The following is a 26170-nucleotide window of genomic DNA, read 5'->3' as shown; positions in this document are numbered from 1 at the left end:
CTCATTATCTACTCCCCACTATGATGGAGGGGTGGGTGAAGTGGTTGAGTCCACAAAACACTCAGGGGTAAACAGATGGCGACCACTTCTTCAAACAGAAAAAAACAACAACAATAAAATACCTCCATACTGCTCCTGTGGTGTCATCCAAGTGTCCGTAAGCCACCACATTCAAATCTGACTTGAAACGGTACATTTACACCATGTTTTTAGCCAAAATGTCCGCTGTTAGCATCGTGAGTATCGCGAGAACTCGCAGTAGTGACTAGGAAGAGGATAACAGTGGGGTTATAATAATAATAGAACAAGTGTAAAACTGGACTTTATGAGTTGCATTGTCACTATTACAGATGTTCAAACTGGTGAAAAGGGCTGGATCAGCAACAATCTAGGCCGAGGGCATGAGACAAAATAATGCTGAGTCATAAGGATCATTGCAGATACATCATTATTAATTTTTTTTTATACAACACATCTGTAAACCATGTCAATTTCAATCTGGTTTCCAAGCAAGGATAATGAATATGATACAGGTTATCAAACACATATCAGACACATAAACTAGATGACATGACAGCTCACTAAAGTGAAGCCAAAGGGTTTTTTATTGTTGTTTTATCCTCTTGTGAAGCACTATGTTACTTTGTTAAGAAAAGTGCTAATAAATACTTTATTATAAATAATAATAAGCAGCTGTAGACGTGTATGAACAGTTTGCAGCTCGAGTCGCACGAAAGCCAATAGCATGCGTGCGCTGCGTCACGTGTGATTTTCGACCAATTGCAGCGCGCCGGGCTGATGACACTTCCAGCTGCTTCCTGTATCAGGCAGCTGGGCTCAGTCTGGTGTGTTCATGGTGTTTGTATCTGTTAAATAACACAGTTTTCACTCATCGTCCATGACGCGACACGAACTTACTTCTCCGGTCGTCAGTTTTTAAAAAGGGATGAAAAGGCTCAAGAGGAAGAAACAAGACGCGGGGTTTGCGGTGAATGGGAATGGATCTGCCTCGAGAGGTGAGTCAAACACACAAATAAAGCAGCTGAGTAGTTAATAAAGGTGAAATAAATGTGAATTCAGACTAGTTACACAAACCAAACTCTCTCGGTGTAACCCCGCCTGTGTATTTATACATCTCCATCGAGTGTCTGCACAGACAGAAACTGGGTCAGACTGTAAACCATGTGTTTAAAGTGTCAGTGAACTTAATACTATAAGTGCAGCTGACACAGAGCGACACTGAAGCACCTGCTGCATGTTTCTAACCTGCATCCAATCTTTACACGTGTTTGTGAGAGGAAACTGAAACACCACACATCTACAGGTGGTGCCTGCGTGGCAGCCTCTGTGGGGACAGCCTCTGTGGGGACAGCGTGTGTGTCAGAGCCAACATGGACACTTAAAGCTGAAGAGATGGAAACTATCCTTCTTCTCTTTCAGCCGAGAGACAACTGTTAATCACTGGTTTCATCTTTAGACACTGGGGTTTTGTTTGGACGTTCAAAACACTTTAACTCATGTTTTGAATCTCATCCAAATTTCTTTATTCAACTAGTTTGTTTGTTCCAGATCTTGACACTATAAACTTCTGAATAGAGCTGAGAGGACTTGTCAAATTTTCATTAAATGCAGTCGACAAACGATGATTTAGAATATTAATGCTTTGATAAAATGGCCAAAGATGTTGGTTGCAGCATTTTAACATGCAAATATATGCTTGTTTTTTTTTAAATTACCCATATGATCCTTCCTGAATGAAGGTTGTGGTTTCTGTTTCTGTTTCTGTATATACCCTTTATATTTTAATATATATATATAATAACAACCTTGGTCGTATTGTTATTGATTCACTTTATGGTGCTATAATTACTGATATCATTACATTGCCCCGCCCTAATGCCAAATAATGAATTTATTTACCAAGAAAATAATAAGCAAATCATTTGGGCATAAAAAATCTGTTACTTCTTCTCTTTCATCTTCTCTTTCATCGTTACTCTCCAGGTCCCTCATCCTCTCTTCTTTTCCCCCTCTTCTGTCTCCCCTCCCTCTGTCCATTGTTTCCTTCCCTCTTCATCATCCCTGCTGTTTTTCACCCTATTTGATATCTGTCATCCTCTCATCCTTGTCCCTCATTTACAGAAGCAGATTGTGGGAGGAAACAGAAGTTGGCTGAGATCCATCAGGCTTTGATAAGGTTATAATCATATTTTCTTTTACAGCTTGACCATTAAGCACACTGATTCTTTGTTCTGCTCTGTACGCCATGTGAGAGGTCATTTTATTTTTAAACCCTTTTAAAGCTAATTTTATTTTCTCATTTAGAACTGCTCTAGTTACACATTATTGAGCTATTTTACAGGTAATTGAGGTCATCTGATTTTGATGAAGAAAGACTCTTTTATATATAAAAATTCTATACAGTGTTCTAGCGCTGAAATACAACACCCTTTAAAACACATATTCAGTGTACACAACACATTGGGTGTTAAGATTTAACCAGTTAATATAATGTTGTCATCAATCAATAGATTTCCCCCCTAAATGTCCTTAAATCACCAGTTTTTAGCTTTTCATGTTTCCTTTAGCACCAGAGCAACAGGCCTCATTGTGTTTTTCCCAACTGGAAATGCTTGTCCCTCCGCTCGTCCAACTCGCCGTTCCACAATTAGATGGCATGCATTTTCTCCGCTGCACAGTGACCTTCATCGCTCCCTGCTAAGCTAATTTCACACATGAAGATTACTCACACGTGCCCAGAGGAATAGTGCGATGGGGATCATGAGGAGGAGGCACGTGAGATGATATGTGAAATGGCGCAGGAAAGCTCACAAAGAGGAGAACAAGATCAATGCACTCACATAACACATGTCTTACAATCAGCTGAACAATATAAAAACAATAGTTGTCGATTCACCTTAAACAAGTGGACACATGATATATTGGAGGTTCAGGACAGATGCTACAGAAAGATTTAGAGGGAACAGAGCAACTGAATTAGACTAAAGCAAGTCAAGGTTTAAGTCTTTTTGCTTAATGGCCAGACTTTAAGGTTGTGCAATATTTTCCAATCCTGACTTTTCATTGTGCAGTGATCCAGTCGACATTGAGACCCTGAGGAGAACAGCAGGCAGTAAAGGTGGACTCCTCACTGATGAGCTCAGGAGGAAAGTTTGGCCCAAACTACTGAACATCAATGTCTATGATCTACCACACAAACCTGGTTAGTAGTTGATTGATATAAATATACACTGGTTGTCAGAATACTACAAGATACTACTGTTTCTGCAGGTAGTAGTTACCGTTATAATAGCAGCATTTCTTCTGTTGCAGGTCGAGATGTGAGGGAAAACCACAAAGACTACAACCAGGTGCTCCTGGATGTCAGGAGATCCATGAAGCGGTTCCCTAAAGGTGTGTGTCTCTGTGTCCCTGTGTGTGCAATCTCTAAAGATAGCAGCATAGTGCACAGTGCCATTTATCACAATGTACCCCCTGTACTCACAGCAATATGCAGATATCTGGCAAAGGTTAATAATTAATCAGCCGAGAGCTCCACCAGGGCTTGACTTTTGTGTCTGAAGAAAGCCTGTGGTGTCAGTAAGGGAAGCAACAGAGAAAGGTATCTTACGTAAATGTGAGGGAGTCGATTTAATCGGTTAGTTAAAGATTTTTGGATAAATTGGCTGAAATAAAGAAAAACAGCAGGAAATGAGGGAAAGCTTGATTAAACATATTAAATCCTTAATTTAGTTGATTTCGAGCTCCTCAACAAATCTGAATATGAAAAATATATTTAAAATGGATATTTATACACATGTTGTACAAGGAACTTTTATGCCACAAGCAGCCCGTATAAAACCCTGGATGTCAGCAGCCAGATTGGGATTAATAATGTGTGCTGAACTTTTCACAATGCTGCCAAAGACATGATTAACTGTGATGAACACAAGCGTATCTCAGGTTTTTTGTTAGAATGTGTTGTCGTTGCACAAAATACACAGAAAATAAAGGAGAGGGGTGATGGTCATGAAGAACATGAATTGCAAAACACTGTTATGAAAAAGTTACATAGTGTTAGTTCTTCCCTCGTGTGGCTGCCCAGGCTTTATCAGTCTCTGAGAGAACCATGTTTAACTAGATTGTCTGTGGTTGAACCTGCTGATCCTCAGGAATGCCGGCCGCAGAGAGAGCCGTGCTTCAGGAGCAGCTGATCGACATCATACTGAAGGTTTTGAAACGTAACCCTCAGCTCCATTACTACCAGGGCTACCATGACGTGGCCGTCACTCTCCTGCTGGTTGTTGGGGAGCGAATGGCCTTTGCCATGTTGGACACACTCTCCAATTATCACCTCAGGTTGTACAATTATCCAGAATCTCAGATTTTAGATTTTTTTTTTTTTACATGCCAAGTTATTTTATTCATATAACTTCTGTCTCTCTTGTCTGTGTGCAGGGATTTCATGGATCCTACCATGGACAGTACTAAACACATTCTAAACTACCTGATGCCTATACTGGAGCAAGTCGATGCAGAGCTGCATGACTTCATGATCAGGTACACAAAAGACACCATTTAGTAAAATGCACTGTTGATGATACCTGTGGATATCAGCACTTGCATACATCTAATTTCTTAAAACACTAAGCACACTTTTAGTCGTTTTTTAAAGAGATACAACTCTGGATTTTTTTTAAATTGCAGCTAGTTTTGTTCCTGTCAATTCTGAAACTTAATTGAAGTCACTTTGGATTAACCTGTCTGCTAAAAGGAAGGTGATGTAATGGAATAAACACTAGAGGGCAGCAAAGTGCTGATTTTCCTCTGCTTGTTTCACAGAAAGCTCATCACTGTGTTGTGTGGCGGAATTGCAAAAATTTAAAAAAGCATCTACATTGTTTTGAGTAAAGATGAGATATAAAGGAAAGACAGGACAACATTTAAAAACAGACATAAAAGGGTTTCTATAAGAATATCATGTCAGACTGTCTTTAAACATCAGTGGCCTCTGTGTTCTTTCCCTATTCTTGTAGAGCGGAGGTGGGAACCATCTTTGCACTGTCCTGGCTCATCACATGGTACGGCCACGTCCTGTCCGAGTTCAAACACACACTCAGACTCTACGACTTCTTCCTGGCGTCACACCCTCTGATGCCCATCTACCTGGCTGCCACGGTAAGATGACAAGCTGACCGCAAATGGGCAAGAGGCAGGGGCTTTGTTTTGACAGAAATCCAGACACACACACACACACACACACACACTCATTCACAGAGTGAGGCAGAGCACTGTGAAGTCACTGGACTAGTTAATTAGATACCTCCTAATGAACAGATGAGAGAGAGAGAGAGAGTGAAAGAAGGGTACAGAACTATGGAGGGATGGAGGGAGAGGTAGAAAGAGGAAAAAGGAGGAAGCAGAATGATGAGGAGAACTGACTGATATATGATGGAGAAGGAGGAGAAACAGATGACAAAGTCAAAGTGGTTTTTTTATGTTTCTGTCCTTGTCTCACTCTGGAGTAGATTCTTCAGTCTCACACTCGTTCATAATTACTGCTTGGTGCAGACGTATGTGAATCATACACTGTTAATAAAGATGGATGACATGACAGCTCCCCAAAAGGGAAGCCAAAGCATTTTGATTGCCATCTGGTGGCTGGCTGCAGTATAGGTCATAAACCCTGTCTCCTCCATGTTAGTGATTTGGATATAGACCAAAATAAAAGTCAAAGTACACATGAAATACGCTTTTCTCCGCCATCTTTATATACAGTCCATCTGCACATGTGCTCGTGAAAATCATTTATTTTGTGTGTGTACATGTGTTTTTTTAGTTGTGTTTGCTGTATATTTGTGTTTGATGAGGCCCCTTTTATTTACATGAAGGGTTTTGAGTATGTTTAGTGTTGTGTACATTTTGTTTGTTTGCAAATGTATGTGTGTGTTTGTGTGTGTGTAGAGGCTGGGCAGAGGGAGAGCTCTGTTTGAAGTGTGTGAAACAACAAAGCAGAATGTAGTTCATGTTTCCTCCAAGGCTGAGTACAGCGCACAGCATGGGGGGGTTGTTAACTCTTCATCTGCCTGTCTCACCGCCGTGCACTTGCTCTGCCTCACAAGTGGAACTGAAAAACAGCCAAAGTACAACACGTAGACTGTAATTCATATCTTACCACATTCTCGTACCTCAGGGTGAAAACGTTTAACTCCTCATCCTCTCCTCCTCAGATTGTGTTGCACAGAGAGAAGGCGGTGAAGCAGACTGAGTGCGACATGGCCATGGTCCACCACCTCCTGTCGCGCATCCCTCAGGACCTCCCATACGAACTTCTGATCCCTCGGTCGCAGGAACTTTTCAGCCAGTACCCGCCATCATTACTGGCCAAGCGGGCAGCACTGCAATCTCGCAAGAGGTGAGGAGGCAATTACTGAAATGAAAATGGTTAATAGAAATGATAATACTGCTTGATAAACACACAGGGCGTCATTGAAGGCTCCAGGCAGGGTTAGATTAAAATAACATCCATATTTATTCATCATATTCATCACTTCACCTTCAAACACTTTGCAATAATAGTTTCCCCTGTACTTTCACTAGTGACCAATAATTTAAACTAAAGGTATGTTGGCCTTAGGTGTTGTAATGTAATGTCCTCAGTAACCAAGAGGGGGTGCTAGAAAAACACACCAATCAAGATTTTGTAGTGCTGTTTACACACTCAAACCTTAGTCTGTGTGTGTAAAGCAAAAATAGAGACACAACTACTCTCTCTCTCTTCCCATAGTCTCTCATTGTCTCTCTCTCCCTGTCAGTGCCCTTCAGTGTTACTTACAGTCATTGTTCAGGGCAGGAAGTGACATCACTGACGAGGGGATTCAACTGACTGACACTGAAAGATACCGATGTCCAATAATGCACAGCTCCCAATACACAAGAGCTACTGCATTAGCACTTTTCTCAAATCGCCTCTAACTCTCTTCCTCACCTGTCTTGATCCGTCACTTTACCAGACGTCCATCACCTCATTTAATTCCCTCTGTTAGTGCTTCGCCTTAGACATTCTCCTTCTTCCTCTCTTTCATCCCCCCCCCTCCCTTTTCTCTCCCTCTCTAGTCTGTCCATCAGCACCTTCCAAGCGTTTCAGCTCTCGACTCTGCACCAGAGGCCAGACTCTGTTCTCCAACGCCTCACCAGGGCCCAGGGCTCCTCCACCTCCAGACAAGGTAAAAATAACTGTAATCCTATTACTGACTCCGAAGAAGGAATCCCCACATACTTCAGTCGATGAGTGAAGAAAAGCGTGAATTCTTCTCAGGTTCTCTATGAAGTTGGGGGGAAAAAGATGAATATTTATTGTGAGATTTTTAGAAAACAAACATTTCTACCTGATCGAAATCTTTCGATGGATCCGCACTTCTTGGCTTTTCGGTGCTCTACATGAGAGAACAATTCTTCCCAAACCAGGCAACAGTAAATATGTCATCCCCCCACAAACGCTGCCTTTGGGCCAATCAATAACAAGTAAACAACTGTTGTAGCACCCCCATCAGACCAATCAAGTGCACATTAAAATATGCCAGAAGAGAACAAAGAGATGCATCATTCCCGTATAGGTTTTGGGGAAATCTGATTAGCGGCACCTGACACGTTGTCTGTGATGTACGAGTAATCAAAAGTGTGTCGTGGAATTTCCCTCAGGCCAAACGGTGGTAATATTAAAACTGATGCACGCCGTTCTTTGCAGTTTCATCAAAATTCAATTAGCAGCATCTAAGACGAAATACAGAGGGTGAATCTATGGCATTTCCTGATTTCACTGTGGCAGACGATGAATTGTGGGTCAACAAACCTGACAGACAAGGGGGCATGTACATCTTCAGACTCATAGACTCTCACAGATACTGTTTGTAGTTTGCATTTCAATGTATGCGTATTTTGTAGTATAGCAGCAGAATAATAGCTTTTTTAAATACTCTCGGCTCTGAGATGCACTCAAAATATCAAAATACATTTAATTGTCAAAGATAGATTCTCTTACTTTTCAGGATTTAAGTTGCGTATACTCACATGGAATTTGCCCGTGTGGTTAAATCTGATAATGTTAATTAACTTTCATTGTCCCTTTTCAACTAAGCAGACGGGATTCACAGAATACACAGCATGCACAAACCGCACATGATGCAGAAGACAAAAGCTTTCACGTACTGTTAAGAACAATATTCGATCATGTGTTCACTGTGACAGATAACACAATAGTCTTTTTTTTTTTTTATTCTACCTAATTAAAGAGCCACTCTGCTCCAGGGACTTTTCAATCTGTATTTGGTCCTTTTAGCTTTAACTAATGTAGTTTAATAAAATGGCTCTGAAATTAATCCAACTTCCATTAAGATTCTTATATTCAGTTTGTGGTTAATTCTGCTGTTTTAGAACTGTGTTGATTTAACTGTCATTTATTTCTTTATACTTAGATGCGAATCCAATATTTAATCTAATCTCATTCATATAAGTGGGTGGGCAAAATAGTAGAAACACTTCTCAGTACGAAACAGCAGCTCAAACTGCAGCCTCAAACATCTTCAACAAACGCTGATCTTTACAAACTTAATGAAGCCATAATTTATTGCAGGACCTAATAAGCTGGTTGCTGAGTATAACTTGAAGTAAAGTCGTTACCCATTTGGCCTTCAGGTTAATTAAGTGCTGCTGTTATTAGTTAAAGTGGTGCAGAATTGGTTGTTATATTTAATGGATTGTGATATTTTGGCCCCTCCTTGTCTCTACTCCAATTGTTTTTGACTTTCCTTGACCCCCGGTTTGTTTCCAGCCCAATAACAAAATGCAGCTTGAGCCTCCTTTGGTTTAGCTTCGAGCGATCTGAAACCTCTTGACCCCTCCATGTCTCTTCCCCTCGTTGTCTGACCCCCCCCTCCTCCTTGTTTTGGGCTCGTAGCCTCTCAACACTCAGGCATGGAAGCAGCTTTACCCCGGGACCGAGGCCAGCTGTGGGGGACGGGGAACAGGATGGTGAAGATGGCAGTGTGGGGGCTGTCTGCCACGCTCGGGGCGGCTGTGTTCGCTGTGGCTCAGACGGCCATGGACTGGGGACCTGAGGTGTTGCTGCAGCTGTTCTGACTGTTAGACCCACACAGAGTGACACGTGGTGACAGCGGACACATGCTGCTCTCATGATGGATCAACAGCATACATACATACATACACAGAAGACTTTAGGCTGCTCAGAGGGGACGGTAGAGAGAAGCAGGAGGAGGTCAGTTATCTTGGTGCTGAACAGGTTGTTGCTTCTCAACCACAATGAACATATGCTAACCACTAGTCAGCCTCAGGCTGTGTGTGCATGTGTGTGAGCGGGTGTATGCTTTAATGTGTTTCTGTGCATCATGTCAGACCTTATACCAAACATCGGCCCAGCACACGCGAGGGGGCCAGAGGAGTAAGGAAGCTCCAGGAACTGACTGTTAACGTTTCTTTGTGGAAGGTCACTAAGACAACGATAAGGAACTTTGGAGAAAAATGTAAAAGTACCAAAACAAATACAAAATGACTACAAGAGACACAAAACAAATGCATACCACAAAAAGATGCAAAAAAAACGACCTCAAAGATGCCAAATGTCTACAAAAAGAAGCAATACAACCTCAAAGAGATGCAAAACGACTTAAACGATGCAAAAATACACAAAGACATATATAACGTCTACAAAGAGATGCAACATGATCTTAAAGAGATAGAAATGAGAATAAAGGGGTTCAAAAGAACTACAAAGAGATACAACTTCAAAAAGACATAAAATGATACCAAAAAAAAGAAATGACCACAGACACAGAACAAAAATCAGACATGCTGGTGTTTCTTCGACGTAGGAATCGGAGGAGTTCTTTTACGTGATTGTGCCCGTGGGCCCGTTGTCTCATAATCCCTCCATGCACATGTGACACTAACGCGTCTCGCTCTTTCAGGCTGTTGCTCACATGCCACCACTATTGCAACATTTTACTCGCGTCTCTGTGTATTTCCTGTTTGCTGATTATCTATCCGATAACTCATTTTTAGACCATCACTCTTGTTTTGTTGCGTTGCTGTTGAAAGTGTTTTAGCACGCCTGTGTGAATAGAGCTGCTAGCACAATGACACACGACTGCAAATAATTAAAGAGCAGCGTTTTTCCGCCGAAAGCTTCCAGTTATGAACAAAGAATGAGAGAGAGAGGGAGATATGTTTTGCCTGTGAGCTTTTTATTAATTGCTTAACTCCAGGTGTCATTGAGTTACATTTACAATAATGTTTGACACACAAAACGAGCTGTTGCTGCCCGAAACATGAAAACCACCCACAGTTTAGCCTGCAGCGCAAAATACAAGCAGTGGGTCTTTTGCAGATCCATTTTTTTCGGGAGGAAAACCATATATTTAAAGTGATTTTTATATTTTCCAAAGCAGTTTTCTTGTCGTCTGGCCCACCACTGCTGAAAGAATACGGGGGGAAGACACCACTACTTTTACATCTTTAAAATATTTAGTAGGTTTGCGCTACCATCCACCCTGAACAGCCGGCAACAGAGCTACACTACATAGACTCAGTTCTTCCTCAACATCATGTTTCTCTTCCAAATTCAACTGCTTTGCTCTTAAACGATTTACAATTTGAGGACAGTACAAGTAATTATTTTAACATAATTTTTGTATTAGTGGAAGAAGCTGAATACGTGCATCTCTTCAAAAAACACCACCCACACACTCACTGTAGATATTGTTGGACCAGATGTAATCACAGAGTTTCATAACCTAAAAAGTGATTATTAATAATACAGGTGAGGTACATACATGCGTACGGAGCACTGGGGCTCCTCCGAACAGCAACGCATGCTCTGGTTGTTGACTTATGCTCTGAAATATTTAGCAGCTTTTAGTAGCATGTAGCCGAGCTGCTGCATTTGTTAACACAGTTTCACTGGAGTCACAACACTCAGCTTCCTGCACTTCCTCTGTTGTCAGAGATAAAAGTGTCCGATCTTTACACCGTCTGTCCTGTTGACTTCACTTGCTACCGAGCATCTGTAGAGTCGGGTGTGTGCAAAATGACAGTGGACGGAGGAGGAGCAGATCAAGAGCAAACAAAAGGAGAAAATGAAGACGAGGAAATGAATTGGAAAGACTTTTTAACGATATGAATCTTGAGTGTCATTTTATTAGATAGTCAAAAATGGTTAACAGTTGTTGGTGTTTAAGTCACTAATTCAAATCACGGTTATAACTCATACTGTGAGGACCTGGTTTGAGTCACATTACAGTGACGAAAACCAGGTCCCCATAACGTACATTATTAAAAATGTAAAGTTGAAGGTTAGGGTTGTAGTTATGGTAAGAGCAAGTCTCAGGGTAATGAATGTAGGTCAACGTATTTTCGTGTGTGTGTGTGTGCGCGTGTGCTCGACTTGACTACAATTCTTGACTACAATTCTTCATTAGCTTTCTGGGCATATTCTGTGTTTTTATTTGTTCATGGTTTTGATTCACTCTGTGCCTCTTTATTATCTGTCAAAAGTCAAAATATTTTTTTCAAGAACAACAATCTAATTGGTTATTTATTAAATGGGTACGTAATTGAATTGTATGAATGAAATCTGAGGGTTTTTAACTTTAAAAGTGAAATTATTTTGCATGTAAGAATCGGACTAGACCTTAAAGGAATAATTGCCAAACTGTCCCTTTTTAAATGTTTTGCTTGTGTGCCAGTTAATTTTGTAGATTCATATTATAAACAAATGGCTTTGCAAAGGGAACATGTTCAGTTCTTATGGTGAATGGTTGGCCTTGATTTGTTTTAAACAAACAGCTCATTCTGAAGTGCAGTTTGTTCTGTCACCACTTGCTGAACTTTCAATTGTAGGCAATTGTGCATCTGTAATAATGCCTGGTTACCTGTGAGTCATATAACATTGCTTTATCGATCTGAGGCATTTTGCATGTTTTCTATTAGTCGCCTAAATCATAAATGTGCAGGAATAAAACCCTGTTGATCAGGTTGTGTGATCTTCAACACAGCCCTAGATGCTACTGTGTAGTCATATCTGTACCATGTACGCACACGTACACACAAAACACACACAAACGTACACGCACTGGGAGAGTGTGGTGGTGCCAGATCCTAATGAGGGTTTAATTCCTGCCGCAGGCTCTTGGCGTGCTTAAGACACTTTCTCCTCATCTTTTTTTTTTTCTCCACATTCGCATTCAAACACCTATAGAACAGCACCTGCACTGGCCTCAGCCTGGCAGCTGCCTTCCATGAAAAATGATTGAAGCATGTTTCTCAGTTTGAGCGAAACCAAAATGAAAAATGAAAAAGTTGCTCCAGGTGTTGAATCCCTCTCCAAAGTATATATATATTGATGCAAGTTTCAGGGCCATAAAATCAGTGTGAGCTGTATTTTAGGAGAAGTAAACAGAACATTTTATCTGACTGTTGCAAGAAAGTTGCAATTTGACCAGATCTCGCCAGTTTTGTGTTGATTATAAAAGAAGAGATGCCTTTTGGAGTCATATAAAGAGCTGACTTTTCAATGGAAGTGTGTGTAATGTATGAAGCCCCTGAGAACCTATGTGTTGATCCCCTGGTGACTTTATTTCCTCCCCTCAGGTCCAAAATCTCCCAAAAGACACGATCACACCAAATCTTTTTTTACAAAATGCAAATTTCAAGCTGTTAACTGTGTGTGTATATATGATTGCTTTGGGCATTTTCTTGCATGTTTTGATGATGGTTACAAAGAGATACACATCGTATGGTTGAACATGTCGGGTTCTTTGCACCTTAATATATTGAAATGTGTGTTTTACATGTAAGTGAATCTTCTTTCTGTTTATGAAGTAGAACGGTGAATAAATGGCAAAGGAAACACTTCATTCGCTACAGTGTGAAAGTTCATTCTTGACATTTCTAACAGAAGTTTGATTTTGACAATTTTATACAGAACAAACGTGGTTGTAATGTCCCCTAAAGTGAACCATAACTGGCCATGTTTGCGTGTCTGTGTCTGTGTGCGTGTGTTCGTTTAGTTCAAGGCTGCGCATCTGTCCGTCTCACCCCCCAGGGACACCAGAGAGCAAATCAGAGCAGAGACATGAGGTGAGGCAGAAAGGCAACGGTTAAAGATGAGCGAGGGATGAGGAGGAAAGATTGATACCGTAGAAAAAGACATCTGGTGGACGTGTCGGAGGTAGCCGCGGTCTTGGAGAACGTGTGTTTAAAAGCACTCCCCTGAGGATTTCTAATGAGCCGGAGTGGAAGTGAGCGTGGGTCTGATCAGAGCAGATGTGGAGAGGGATGGTCTGAATTTATACTCGAGGCCGTCTGAAGGTGTTACGGCCCTAATTTCAACAGTAAATGATGACCGGGATCCCTCCACACACACACACACACACACACACACACACACACACACACACACACACACACACACACCCCATGTCGGATTTTAGGTGCTCACCCTGAACAACTCTTGGCATTCTGTGAGGTTGCATAAGCTTGGCAACAATCTGTGTGTGTGTGTGTACTAAAGGCGCTTTGAACACACAAATGAAAAACACAAAGGAACAGATTGGAGGTTGGTGAAGAAAGTAGGTAGTGTATGTTTGAGTGCAGACAGAAAAAAAGTGTTGTGTATGCGTGCGTGTGTGTGTGTGTGAAACATTGGGCATGCTGGGGACAACAGCTGCTCCAGGGGACTGTCTGATGTCTTTTTCCCCCCTGGTGACACAACACACAACACACAACACACACACACACACACACATTCTCACAGCCTCAGTGCCACCAATAACAGGAGCAGCAGCACCCCGACGTTCACTGCTGAGCCATAACAGAAATACTTTTTTTTTTGATTTTATTCATTCACTGGATTCAGTTTGCAGAGACGGGATGACTTCCACGTTGCTCGTCTAATTTGCGCTTTTTGGAATTGATTGAGTCGATCTTGTCCCTCGGGTTTGTAACCCTGGAACCATGCCAAGCCTTTAATTAATTGGTGTCATGGTAGTGCTTAAAAAAAAAAAGCATGAAAATCAACTGTAATTATCTTGGGATGAATGAAGATTGGGAAAAACCACAGAATGTACCGAAGCTCTACTTGTTCATGTGAGCTAACCAACCTTCAACATAATTCAGCCCTAATTTAATTTGGATGTAGTGCTACATTACACTGTCAAACAAGCTGTAATCTGTATTTAGTTGTTATGGTGATTGTGTTAATTACCATGTATTTGAAATCATGTCACCTGATGAATCAATGTAATATTCACTCTTCCTATCAGCTCGGTTTTTGGTCTCAACTCCAACTTTGCTGATAAATGTTGATCAATGTTCACCAGCGAGTTACTAACTCTGCCTCTGGGTTGTTTGGTGCTGGTGAGCGGCAAACAGTGGGGATATTCATGCTTTTATTGTGAAACAGCTGCCTGATCAGAACTGTGAGAGCAGGTCCAAATAGTTACGTCTTTAGCCGCAAAACCAAAATAACAGATAACTCCCTGTAGGTCTTTCACTGTGAACAGTAACTTTTTCATTACAAGTTGTCATTTTTTATTCATTATTGATTAAAGCAGCTTCAGGTATTTTGCAAAGATCTTACAAAGGTTGTTTTTTAGTCTGAATGAATTTGAGAAAGTTTTTAGCTTTATCGATCACAAACGCTTATGAGGCTGGATTTCCCCATGTGAAGCCACGGTCTCTCTCACACTCACACACACACACACACACACACAGAGGCAGGTGTCACACAAACTTCTTTGTCTACAGCTTCTTTTCCTGCTCCATCTGCCCCTTGATCCCACTTGCAGCCCTTCACTCTGTCATGGATCAGAGAACATGTCCCAAACTGTTTTACAGGCAACACACGTGCAGCATATCCCTGCTCGATCATGTGACTTTACAGCCCCAACCACAGGACTGTGTGTGTGTGTGAGAGAGAGAGTGTGTGTGTGTGTGTGGTCCTGTGACCTCTCATGTTACCTTGAAACAACTTAGAAATTTAGATAGGTAAACCAATCATTTTACATGTAGATGTCACATAATGAAAAGGTTGCTTTGGGAATTAAATTAAAGTGAAATCTTTTTTTAAAAGCCCGATTTATTGGCTCGGCAGTTGCAGACGACAGCAATGAAAGTTTCTACATCACTTGTAAGTTATATTCATTGAACATGTAAACTGTTTATCTGGAGGCTCATTTAAAACCTGAATGATGAATGAATTTGACCAGATTTCAGTCATTCACTTTTCAAGAGATTCTTTTTTTTGTAACTGTTGAACATTGCACTTATTTTCTCCAAACAGGTCCAGTGTCATTAAAAGATAAGTGAATAGCAAAATCAAACTAAACAAACAAGAAAGGCCATTAGATAAAAGAACATCCCATTAAGATAGTGAAATCATCAAAATACTGTGGTAGATAAATTCACTGAGTTGTGAAGTAACAGGACATAGCAGCAGCTCTGTGCGGCTGTAGTTAGTCACAGCAGGACACTGAGGGGATCACCAAAATGTAATGTTAATCCATCCAATAGCTGCTGAGTTATTTTAGTCTGGAGCAATGTGGCGGATTAACACTGACATCCCCAAAGCAATGCCACTAGCATGGCTAAAAATAACAATATTAACATTATTAAGAAGTGGCGATATAGAAAATTCCATTCAAAAAGAAAGAAGTCCATTAAATAACAGCGAGTAGTCTTGATGAGAATATACAGTATATATCAACATACTGTAGCAGATACATATTGAGGACAAAACTAGGACCAAAGTTGAAAGCATCTATCAGGTGTGATTCAGCGAAATGTGAAACTTTGAAACTGGAATGTGTTTTACTGCTTTCACGCTCTAACACAGTCATATCACTGTGAATCTCTGATAACCCTCGGGCCTCATTAGCTTAAACCGGGCCCGGTCCATACAGCTCTATTAATACCTGATACTCATTACGCCGTGTGAGCGCTTGGTGAGCGTCTGTGTGGACACTTGGGACTGACCTCCTGTGGCTTTCACACATGACCTCTTGTCCTCCTGGTTGCCTCCTCCCATTGGACCCAACCTCTGCTGACCTCACTCCTGTTTCTATGGACACCAGAGGATTTAGGGAAGTGTCCCAACGAGTCTTGGGTCTCACCTTTTACGTGCTCCTCTACCGGACTGGAAGTGGTGAAAGATCCTTTCCATGTGTGTGATAGTTTTATTTGTCTTTTCGAAACCAACAATCCGACAAGTCATGCACACCTTTAACAGCGATCAGCCAGGTGCACACATGGGGAAATGTGCTTATGCTTTACATACACGTGGTGACATGGTTATAGCAACAGTTAGTGGACAAGCCTAAGAAGGGAGGACTTATAACATTAACAGATTATTACCCCTTTATTACATGTAATGAAGTCAGTGTGAAATCTCAAGTCTGCCCAGTATTCAGTTGTTTTGAAAGACTAGAAATGCTCTGTCATCACCAAGCCCTCCAACCGTGTAGTTTTATATAGTGTCGTCAATTGGAATGTTTTCTTTAAGTTGAGGCACAAAATCTACTTGGTTCGCTTTTGGGAAGATTATTATTTAGGTTTAACAAATTACTTCCCCAAAATTGGTGGTTAAAACAACTGTTGATTACTGGGATCATATAGGAAATGGACAGTGGTCTGTTGTATGAATGTTATGTTTTGTCGACCCATCCATCCCACCCCAACCTACGTCACCTGACTTCCTTCTTTGATTCCATCAGGTTTACTACACCCACCATAGGTCACAAACATTAAACTCATAACATGGGAAGCACAGGTGATGAGTAGTTGTCCCCAGTAGGAGATGGGGACGACTGCTGGGTGGTGAGGAAAGGACTGGAAATGTTAGCGCAAGTACACATGGTTGAGCTTACCACTTTAAAAGAGAGTGCACAACTTCGCCTTTCTAATGTGATGGATGACTCGATGTCCAGCCTCGCTCTGAAGGTTTGTAGCATCACCTTTGGCTGACGAGGGTAAGAAATGGCAGCGTTACAGCAACCAAATTACACACAAGACAAATGACACTCAAAGAACATTAGAAGAGGTAGATTGGAATTTAAAGAATCTATATATAATCTCATCGGTTACCTAAATGCTTTTATAGGCCTGGATAATCATCGTATGAAAGTTTAGAAACAGATTTCCCTGTTTAATATTCATCTGATCCATGAGAAAGAATCTCTCCTTGTCCTCAGGGTTCAAAAGGCTGTTGTGTAAAAGTTATTTTGCCGCGTGGTTTCAGCTGATTCTTTGCAGGCTGTTTACACAGTTTGGCATTTCGGTCAAAGTTTACTCCCCCTTTCTCCACTGACTAATTTAAGATGTGTCATAACTAAATCGTGATGTCTGGTTAATCTTTCAGACTAGCTCTCAGCGGTTCAGGCCCCGCTCAGCCCCCATCCATTATACCGACCTCACATAATCTAATTTACGCACACAAACTCTGTAGAGAAGGGGCTAACAAGAGACGGCGAGTAAATTTTCCGCTCGAATTGGATCTGTCTGTGTCAAGTGTGTGCAACGCCGCAGAGGAGCACATCTTCGCAGGCCGTGAAACAAGTTTTATGGTGGGAACGGATCAATCTGTCTTAAGTCACAGGGCTCTATCTCATGTCCTTCATTTGAAAAGGCCTGGCAGAAAAAAAATGTGTAGAGCTGGCAAAATGTCAACAAGCGTTCAGTGTGTGTCGGGTGTGGGTGTTTGTGAGAGCACGTCTACCACTGTGAGGACCAACAGGGTGACTGAGTGAGCGCCTTTCTCCGTGTGTGTGTGTGTGTGTGTTTGAGCACGTGTGCACACAAGTGTGGGTGTGTGTGTGTTTGAGCACGTGTGCACACAAGTGTGGGTGTGTGTGTGTGAGAAATATGAATTTGTTGGTAAATGTCAAGAAGTTGGCAGTCTAATGGCTGCACTGACAGATGAGCCATAAAGCCGTAAAGTGATTGGTTCAGAGATTCTCATTCATTCTAATGCAACTGTCATAGCGGGGAAGTGTGTGTGTGTGTGTGTAGTTTGCGTAACAGAGTATAGAGCAAAACGGTGCTGCAGGGTTGTACCAGTTTAACTTCATTCAGAGTTGCATGTTGCGTTTTCTACTTTCAGCTCTTTGAGAAGTAAGAAACTTGTTTGGAAAATTTCGGAAGTTTGTCGCTCAAATAAAACACACACTTGTTTTAATTCTTGAAATATTGGACTACAGAGGACAAATGTTGGACACCTCTCATGCAATAGACCGGGTGAATGAATCTGTTGTCTTCTACTTCATGTTCTTAGAATAATTCTGTAAACCTTATATACCAAGAACTTTCAATTCAGTTAGTTCAATTCAGATATGAGGCAATGAGTTCTGATTCAATCGATCTGTGTTCTTCCACTTCTCTACGAGCACACATGCTACAACTGGGTCCAAATGAAAGGTCATTAATTTACTACTATCCACTGACATGGGGTAAATGCAATGGTGTATAATTAATCAAAGATTGCACAGTGGAACAAATGAACAATCCTGACTAAGGGCGATGAAATGGGTGGTGAGGTGTACTGGTGATGATGCCGCTTGGCATCCGTTAACTTTTGGTGGTTTCTCCCAGAAGCATCATTGGTTGCCTAGTGATGGAGGATCTTCCAGCAGAGTCTCCCTTCAGTGCTGAAGATTTCTTATTCAGGTGGTGGGAGTGGGGGTGCAGTCTGCATGGTGGTTGCTGGCGGAACATGGTTTTTTACTGTACTTCACTTTAACAAGAAACTTAAAGGAGAAACTGTAGTCAGCTGGTGTGATCATGGTCCTAGAGGAATAAAATATTGTATCACACAACTAACAACGTCTGGTACAACGGTTTATATTCAAATTATTTTAAAAATCGTAAATCAAAATGGGAATTTCTAATTTTTTGTCATAATTTTTTTATTATTTGAATGTACCTCCTCTTAGGTTATGTGAAGATTTGTCATTATATCATTTGCTGGTGGATTTTGTATGTTTAAAGTCTTACTCTACATATTCTAAGTTTCAATATACACCCAAAAACTGAGCTAGTTGTATAATCCTTGACATTAACACACATCACACAGTGTAATGGGTCACGGTTAACTAACAAGTGTCCTACATTGAGTAAGTAAATATGTGGTCGCAGATAAGCTCGGAATCAGTCATTACACTTAGAGAGTAAAGCTCTAAACGTTTTAAATGAGAACCACACTCTATTAGAAATCAAATGGACGACCATGGTGGAGCACTTAAGGACAGAGTGGGCTCAAAATTAATCTGCCAAAAGATGCATGAGCAGGAACTAATGTCATGGTTACCAAGCAAAGGGTAATAGTCATTTATACATGGCCCAGAAAAGCCTTTGGCTGCATCCAGTTTCAATGCATTTACTTCCTTACAAACCACATTCAGCTCGACCGCAAAATAAATAATGTGTTTTGTGAGAGAGTAATCTAATCTCCTGGTTCAGTAGTTACGCTACGCCGGCTGTGTGCTGTAAGTGTGTGACACACGGATGTGCCGTGTCTGGTCCCTCTCCTCCCGTCTGCACCAGCGGGGCTGGCAGAACAGAAATAATGCTGCAAGGAGCAATTTAAAGCTCCAGTTTTGGGTGTCAGTGCTGTCAACAAAACAGAGATGCTGACAGGAGATGGTGGAGGATAAAAGGACATTAAAACGCCGGGAGAGGGGAAGAGGCAGGGATAAGGATCTATCAAGGATTGGTGTTTTTACTCGCAGCAGGATGGTCACCAGAAGCAGAAAATGCAAATTATTTTCCACATGCAAACGCATCACTGTTATTATTACTAATAGGATTTTAAGTGTGTGTGTGTGAGAGCGATCCAAAGCCATAAACCCATATCCATGACCACAGATTATGTTATAAATAAATACATCTGAGCATGTGCATGTCGATGTTTGATTACGCTGTCACAAGTTTGGAGGTGACATTACTTGGAATCCCGTTTCAATCTCATTCCGCTGCAGATCCTCATCCTCTCCGGGTTGGAATTGACTATCAGCTTAAGTTGCCGTCCACCATAAATTTAAATGTTTCTGTTTACGGCTGTTTGGAAATGGAAACTGACAAAATATCCTCCTCGTGTTGGAAGGCAGGAACTCAAGGACACACACACACACACACACGCACACACGCACACAGAGTTAATTCCCTACTTCCTTCCTCTTATAGAAAGGGGTGGTTCCACTGTATCTGACTCTGTACTGTACATGAACTTCTTCTCTCCTTCATGTTTTCTCTCTTTAATCAAACAAATGCACTTTTAATCACCATCAAATTATTATTTTTCTCATGTGAAACAAGCAGCCATGTGATATTTAACTTTTCTCTAAAGACAGTTTTAAGTTTATTGAAGTTTATAAGAGAAAACAGGGTTTGAAGTAATGTTTATTACCATTTATTACTTTTACTAAAATCAGATTTTATGTCTGGAGAACTTTACATTTTTTTTAATTCAAGTTAATCAAAGGTTATATAAACAGAGACACAGGCAGCAGTAAGTGACACTACCCGTAATAAGTAATAATACATTAAAGCAGGATTTTGGTGCTTTAGCAAAGATCTTCACAAGTATTATGATCACTTTCAGTTGCCATGGTTGGGCTTCTTTTGATGTCGTTTCTCAATTATACGTATTCACAATCCCACTCACTCACACCTCCTCTCCGTCTCATTCCCTTTCATCTGGATCTCAGCTCTTCGTCTCAGACCCTCCTCTCACTCCTCCATCACATATCACAGAAACCTGCAGTCGTTTTGCTCCATGCCTGATTCCAACAGGATGCTTCACCAGGTAGACACATGAAGATCTCAGTAAACCGAAGCTGTGGCATGAAAGGAAGCAGATTCCTCTTGACCGCCGCTGCTCTCCGGCTTCACCTGCCGGCCACCTCGCATTCAACATTCATTCGTCAGATAGCATCAGTGTCCCGTACAAAGGAGCCAGGATTCAGCTGGTGTTAGTTTAGTCCCTGGAATCATCAAACAGCACTCAGAGATCAATTCACTCTGAGTGTAATGACTATTGATTCTGTAGGAGCAGAAGAGACAGAGAGGGAGTTGAATGTATTCAGATAAAATAATGCTTTGCCCTCTCGCGTTACACTGAGCTTCTCCTCTGCTGTCGCCGGGTGAACTGGAGAAGGGCTGGGCGTGCATCCCAAGTGCACCAGTGCATGCTCGCACTCACACTTGACATGCATACAGGTGTACAAGGGACAACTCCTAACACAGGAGCTGCGTCTCAATTCAGCAGCCGCATCCTTCGGAGGACTCGGACTATGAAGCCAGCATCTGTTGCACGCTCCAATGGTCGACTAGGTGTCTTTTGGTGTATTATTATCATCCCGCCCTTACAGCCGTCGCCTAGCAATCAAGCAACAGACAAAACGTTCTCCAGCTGATTAAAACATTGAAAATACATTTTTTTCAGCGTTATGTTTTGTTGTCTTTGAGTGATCAGGGACAGACTTCAAGGTTTCTCAGTGCTGACAAAATTGGACATTACATTCTCACATTGTGACGTTACCTTGTCCATGGCACGTGTATTATCACTAAAATGTCTTCATGTCATAGTGTGTGAGTACTGCTATAGGAAGATAAAGAAAACTCCACATGTGATGCTCTCTGCAGGTTGTTGAAAGACTTTGATACTGCTGATAGTCAGTTTTTCCAGAGTATGATAGGCAATCAACCCAGAGTTGACCAGCTGAAGACACCATTGAGTCGTGATTAAAAAGGTGAGTCAGTCTTTTCTGCTTCTGTGCTTCCTTCGTCCTTCTCCTCTGTTTATTTCATCTGATGTGTCATCACAGCCAAGAAATCCCTTGTGCACTAAATGGCTGAAAGACCTTTCTGCTTCATGAGCCGCCTTTATCTCCTCCTCCTCTTCCTCCTCCTCCTATCCCCCTCCTCCTCCTATCCCCCTCCTCCTTTTTGTTTACCCAGGTCAGTCTCCATTTTTCTCGTGCTCACGAGTCTTTTTAACATTTTCCCCTTCTAACATTTTCTTTAAGCCTCTCCCTCCATTTGTCTCTCCCCGAGAGCAAAATCTGCCGACTCACCTGGTCTAAAAATTGAGTGAATGTGTGTAGATATATGCGTGTGTGTGTGTGTGTGCGTGTGTGTGTGTGGCCCTGACAAGCTTTACAAGCTTTGTTGGGTCATGAATCTTTTACCCTTACCAGTCAGCACAAATCCCCCCTCTGACAGACACACACATGCTTGCACACATACACACCTGGCAAGAAAAACAACTCCTTGCTGTGTTTTTTTTTTTCTATCTCTGTTGATCCTATATCTTAACTTGGTTAGAGAGGGCTTGTGAAAAAAGACAAGATAAAATACCAGGAAAGAGACAGGAGAAGAAAGGCAGAGACGGGTTAGAGAGAGTGAAAAAATTAAACAAAAAATGCTGAGGAGCCTGAAATCTTGCAGGCTGATGGGAAGGTAGGAAGGAGGGAAGGAAGGGGAGAGCGGGAGAGCTGGACAGGAGAGAAAGGTGTAAGCTTATCTCACTGGCCAGGCTTCAGCGAGGTCACTGCAGACTGACGGAGGATGGAGGATGTACAGAGGAAGGAGGTATAGTCACTCGACAGAATGACTCAGAGGAGACAGCAAGTATTAAAACATGTCCTGAAAATGGACCCAAAAAATGAGAAGAAGAAGTGATGTAAACATGTCGTGGAAAAAGACTGAGGTGGAAGTTCTGCAACAGAGTTCGGAGACATTCAGTTTAATGCTAATTTACAGTCTAAAGTTCTGATCAATAAGTGTTTAAACAAAAAGATGGCATCTCTTTAACCATTTTTTTCATAATACAGTCTATAATGTAAAGTGTAATTAAAAGTATAAGTCAAATACCAGTAAAACACTTATTGGTTCCTACTGGTACTAATGTGTAGATGCAGTGGATGAAAACAAGCCAATGAGAAACAAGGGAGTAACAATGAGGCACTTGGAAGAAAAGAGAATAACAGTAAAGAGGTGTTAACAACCTTCTTCTTACTGTTAAATTAAAAGAATCAATTATTACAAGAATCCTCATTAAACATTAAAGACCAGCCACGTGTGCTCTAACTATATTTAAGTTACCTTTTTACTTAATGTTATTGTCCTTATTTCCAATCATAGATATAAATGCTTTTTTCATTCACCTACACAATAAATGGATTTGTGTTGCATCTTTGGATTTGGATTTAAATGTTGTTATCTCAAGGACTCTGAAGATCAAAAACATTAGTTCCATTAGCCTGTTCACACCCTGTAAATACCCAGTATTTACAAAAAACGATAAGGGATTATAAATTATTTCTCCCTTCCTCTAAAATACCCAGTTGTTCCACATAAGTATAAGTTATAATTTAAATTATTTTGGTGAGAAGCGGTATTTTATTGGTATCTAATTCACACAGGACTACATTGTAAATCGTTGGCTGTATTTTGAATTTTTATTGTTTTTTAAGTTTTCTCTTATCACAGAATATCCCTCATTGTTTTGTTAAAGTAAACAAAAATTGGATGTGTGTCACCAAAGTATAATCAACCCTGAATATACTCATATAATATACATTAGTGTATCATCAGTCTCAGCAGGGACAGGAGTATTTTGTGTTTATGTGTTTGGGAGCACCAAGTCTTTATGTCAAGTGTCTTCGAGTATTTCCTGAAAGCCTCGAAACAACCCAAACAGATTTATGTGTGTTAGTGAAGAGAAGGATGAACAAGAGGCTGCAGCTCCAATCAGCAAAGAAAGACTTTATGTTTGGAGCCGGGAGAAGTACGAGAGTTGATAGTGACGAGGTCCCTGGTCGCCCAAATTACTGTACGGAAACGCTGTCACGTTGTGCTGGTCCTCAAATGCTACAGAGGTGACACAGATACAAGCTGCTGCATTATTCTCTCTTTCAAGCAAACTGTTGTTGGTGAAAGTTTTATTCCTGTAATTGGTCTTAAAACCTGATGTTTACCGATTACACAGTAAATATGTAAAACTTTATTTTGACCATTAAAATCTTTGTTGCCTCCTGGAGGTGTCCCCATGTTGTGTCGCATCATCCGATTCAGCTGGCTGTCCACAGAAAGCAGAAAAACACCCCGGTAACAAACTGGATGAACAAATACGAGACTCACTAGAGTAGAGGCTGTTCTTCTTTTGTCTTCGCCAATTAGGTAATGTTTTCACCCCTGTCTGTTTGTTTGTTTATCAGCAGGATTACGCAGAAACTACCGATCGGATTTGCATGAAACTTGGTTGACGGATGGGCCAAGAAAGAACCCATTAAATTTTCCATCCAACTCTGGATCAGAGGATCCAGGAATTATTCTTCACTTTCTTTAACAATGGAAAAATTTGTGTTTTTTGACGTCGTCAGATTTCCCAGGGAATTGTTCATGGATCTATGTTGATGAGACCATTTGTAAAAAGGCTCGATGATGGAAAATTTGCAACAGAAATAATTACACGTCATTGTCACCACATCACAATGTTGTGATCGCTGGTAGACTGCAATTCTGGCAAAAAGTCAAAGCACCAGAGTTGCCATCTCGGATATCAAGATGGAATTTATTGTAATAAAGCTAATCTAATTATTATTTTGTACCATAGTCTGATCAGTGAGTTCTTGCATGTGAGAGATGTCACTTGTATTGAGTCACCGACCAGGAACAATCACTGGACTCCAGTTCTATGGAGCTTTTTGGGGTCTTCAAGCTCATTGTTTTGGTTTTCCAGCTCTCAACTGCTTTGATTCCCCCCCCCCCCCCCCCCCCACCTCTCAGGCAGCTGTGTTCAGAGACGTTTTTTTGCCTCTCCTTCACCAAATAACCAGCTTGTGAACATAATCATTTATTTAGCAGCTACCGAGCCAGAAATCGGCTTCAGGAGTTTGCAGAGATCAAAGGCAATAATAAGCAGATTGACTTTCATTCATCAGGTGGCCAGGAACCTTTCTCTGTATCTGCTAGATGCAGATTAGATTAGATAAACAGATAAGAGCTTTGCTATATCAACTTTAATATAAGACGATCATCTCTCTGTGTATATTTGCGTTAATGCTCCTGCTGCCTTCAAATGGGCAATAACACCAGTCAATGCAGGTTTAAGAGCAAAAACAAGTTACATTTGATGTGTGGACTTTGGGACATTAATACTGCAGCTTTAAAAATATTATATCCAACTCTCAGGTGAGAGGAGTGTCTCTGTTTAATGACACAAAATATTACGTAATTCTATTCAATTTACGTTCTTCCCCCGTCTTCTGGCCTCTCTACTGTCACTACTCACTGTCAAACTCTGAGTAAACTCTGTAAAACCCTAATGACTCTCCTTCCACTCCCCTTCCATAGAGTAAAGGAACATTTAAACCATCCAAATGATCCTAAAGCCCACATAGTTTTACCTCAAAAAGGACAATAAGGCAAAAACAAAAAAACACTGACAGCTTCACATGTGGGAGTCCTGAGTAAACAAACGCTGATCCAGAAAGCGCTGATCCAGCCTTTCTGCGGGCTCCCTCGATGCAGTCGCTCCCCTCCTCTCTTCATCTGTTCATTAAGGTCAACCTGATTTTTTTTTTTGGGCGAGAGTGGGGAGAGGCGGTGAGAAAGAGGAGGAGGAGGAGGAAGATGAACAGAGCGAGAGATGTAAGAGGATTTGGAGCTAATTAGGGGAGTAGGAGGCGAGAGGAGAAACAGATGAGAGAGGGAGACGGAGAGAGAGGAAGAAGGGAAGGAGAGGCAGATGAGTGGGGAAAATGGGGGAAATGGGAGAGAGAGAGACAACGGAGTGGGCAGGTGAATTTGCTCAGTTAGCTCCCTGGTGTTTAATATCACTCTCCCACTCTTTCACTCCCCCCTTCTCTCACCCTTTCTACCTCTTCTCTGTCCATTACTCCTCCTCTCTCTTTAATGTCCCCTCTTTTCTTTTTTTTTCTCCTCTTCCTCCTCTTTCTCCCCCACGATCCCTCTGTTCCTCTCTCTTTCTCTCAGTCGACTGATTTCCTGTGTTTCACACCTCTGCTATCAGAGGGGACCGGCCAGATGGATGCAGGTGTGTGTGTGTGTGTGTGTGTGTGTGTGTGTGTGTGTGTGTGTG

At 41.3% G+C, this 26170-nt stretch overlaps 1 protein-coding gene across 3 annotated transcripts; it reads left to right on the top strand.

Annotated features, from left to right (window-relative positions):
- The first annotated feature begins 775 nt into the window (after positions 1-775).
- Positions 776-26170, top strand: zgc:63863 (uncharacterized protein LOC393372 homolog). Of its 3 annotated transcripts, none has more exons than XM_034600654.1 (11): positions 781-1016; positions 2143-2197; positions 3093-3223; positions 3334-3414; positions 4173-4359; positions 4459-4560; positions 5037-5178; positions 6231-6415; positions 7117-7226; positions 8957-11429; positions 26116-26170. In XM_034600654.1, the coding sequence occupies exons 1-10, from the start codon at positions 947-949 to the stop codon at positions 9136-9138; spliced, it is 1245 nt and encodes a 414-aa protein (XP_034456545.1). In that variant the 5' UTR covers positions 781-946; the 3' UTR covers positions 9139-11429; positions 26116-26170. The 3 variants fall into 3 exon arrangements, with proteins under 3 accessions (XP_034456547.1, XP_034456545.1, XP_034456546.1); XM_034600655.1 differs by lacking the exon at positions 26116-26170 and adding an exon at positions 14988-15006 and having other exon boundaries at positions 8957-11433; XM_034600656.1 differs by lacking the exons at positions 8957-11429; positions 26116-26170 and adding an exon at positions 8831-8949 and having other exon boundaries at positions 776-1016.

This window comes from Hippoglossus hippoglossus, chromosome 11, assembly GCF_009819705.1.
Source record: "Hippoglossus hippoglossus isolate fHipHip1 chromosome 11, fHipHip1.pri, whole genome shotgun sequence".
NCBI classification, from domain to species: domain Eukaryota; kingdom Metazoa; phylum Chordata; class Actinopteri; order Pleuronectiformes; family Pleuronectidae; genus Hippoglossus; species Hippoglossus hippoglossus.
The sequence above is the reverse complement of the archived record's forward strand: the minus strand, read 5'-3'. Positions and strand labels throughout refer to the sequence as shown.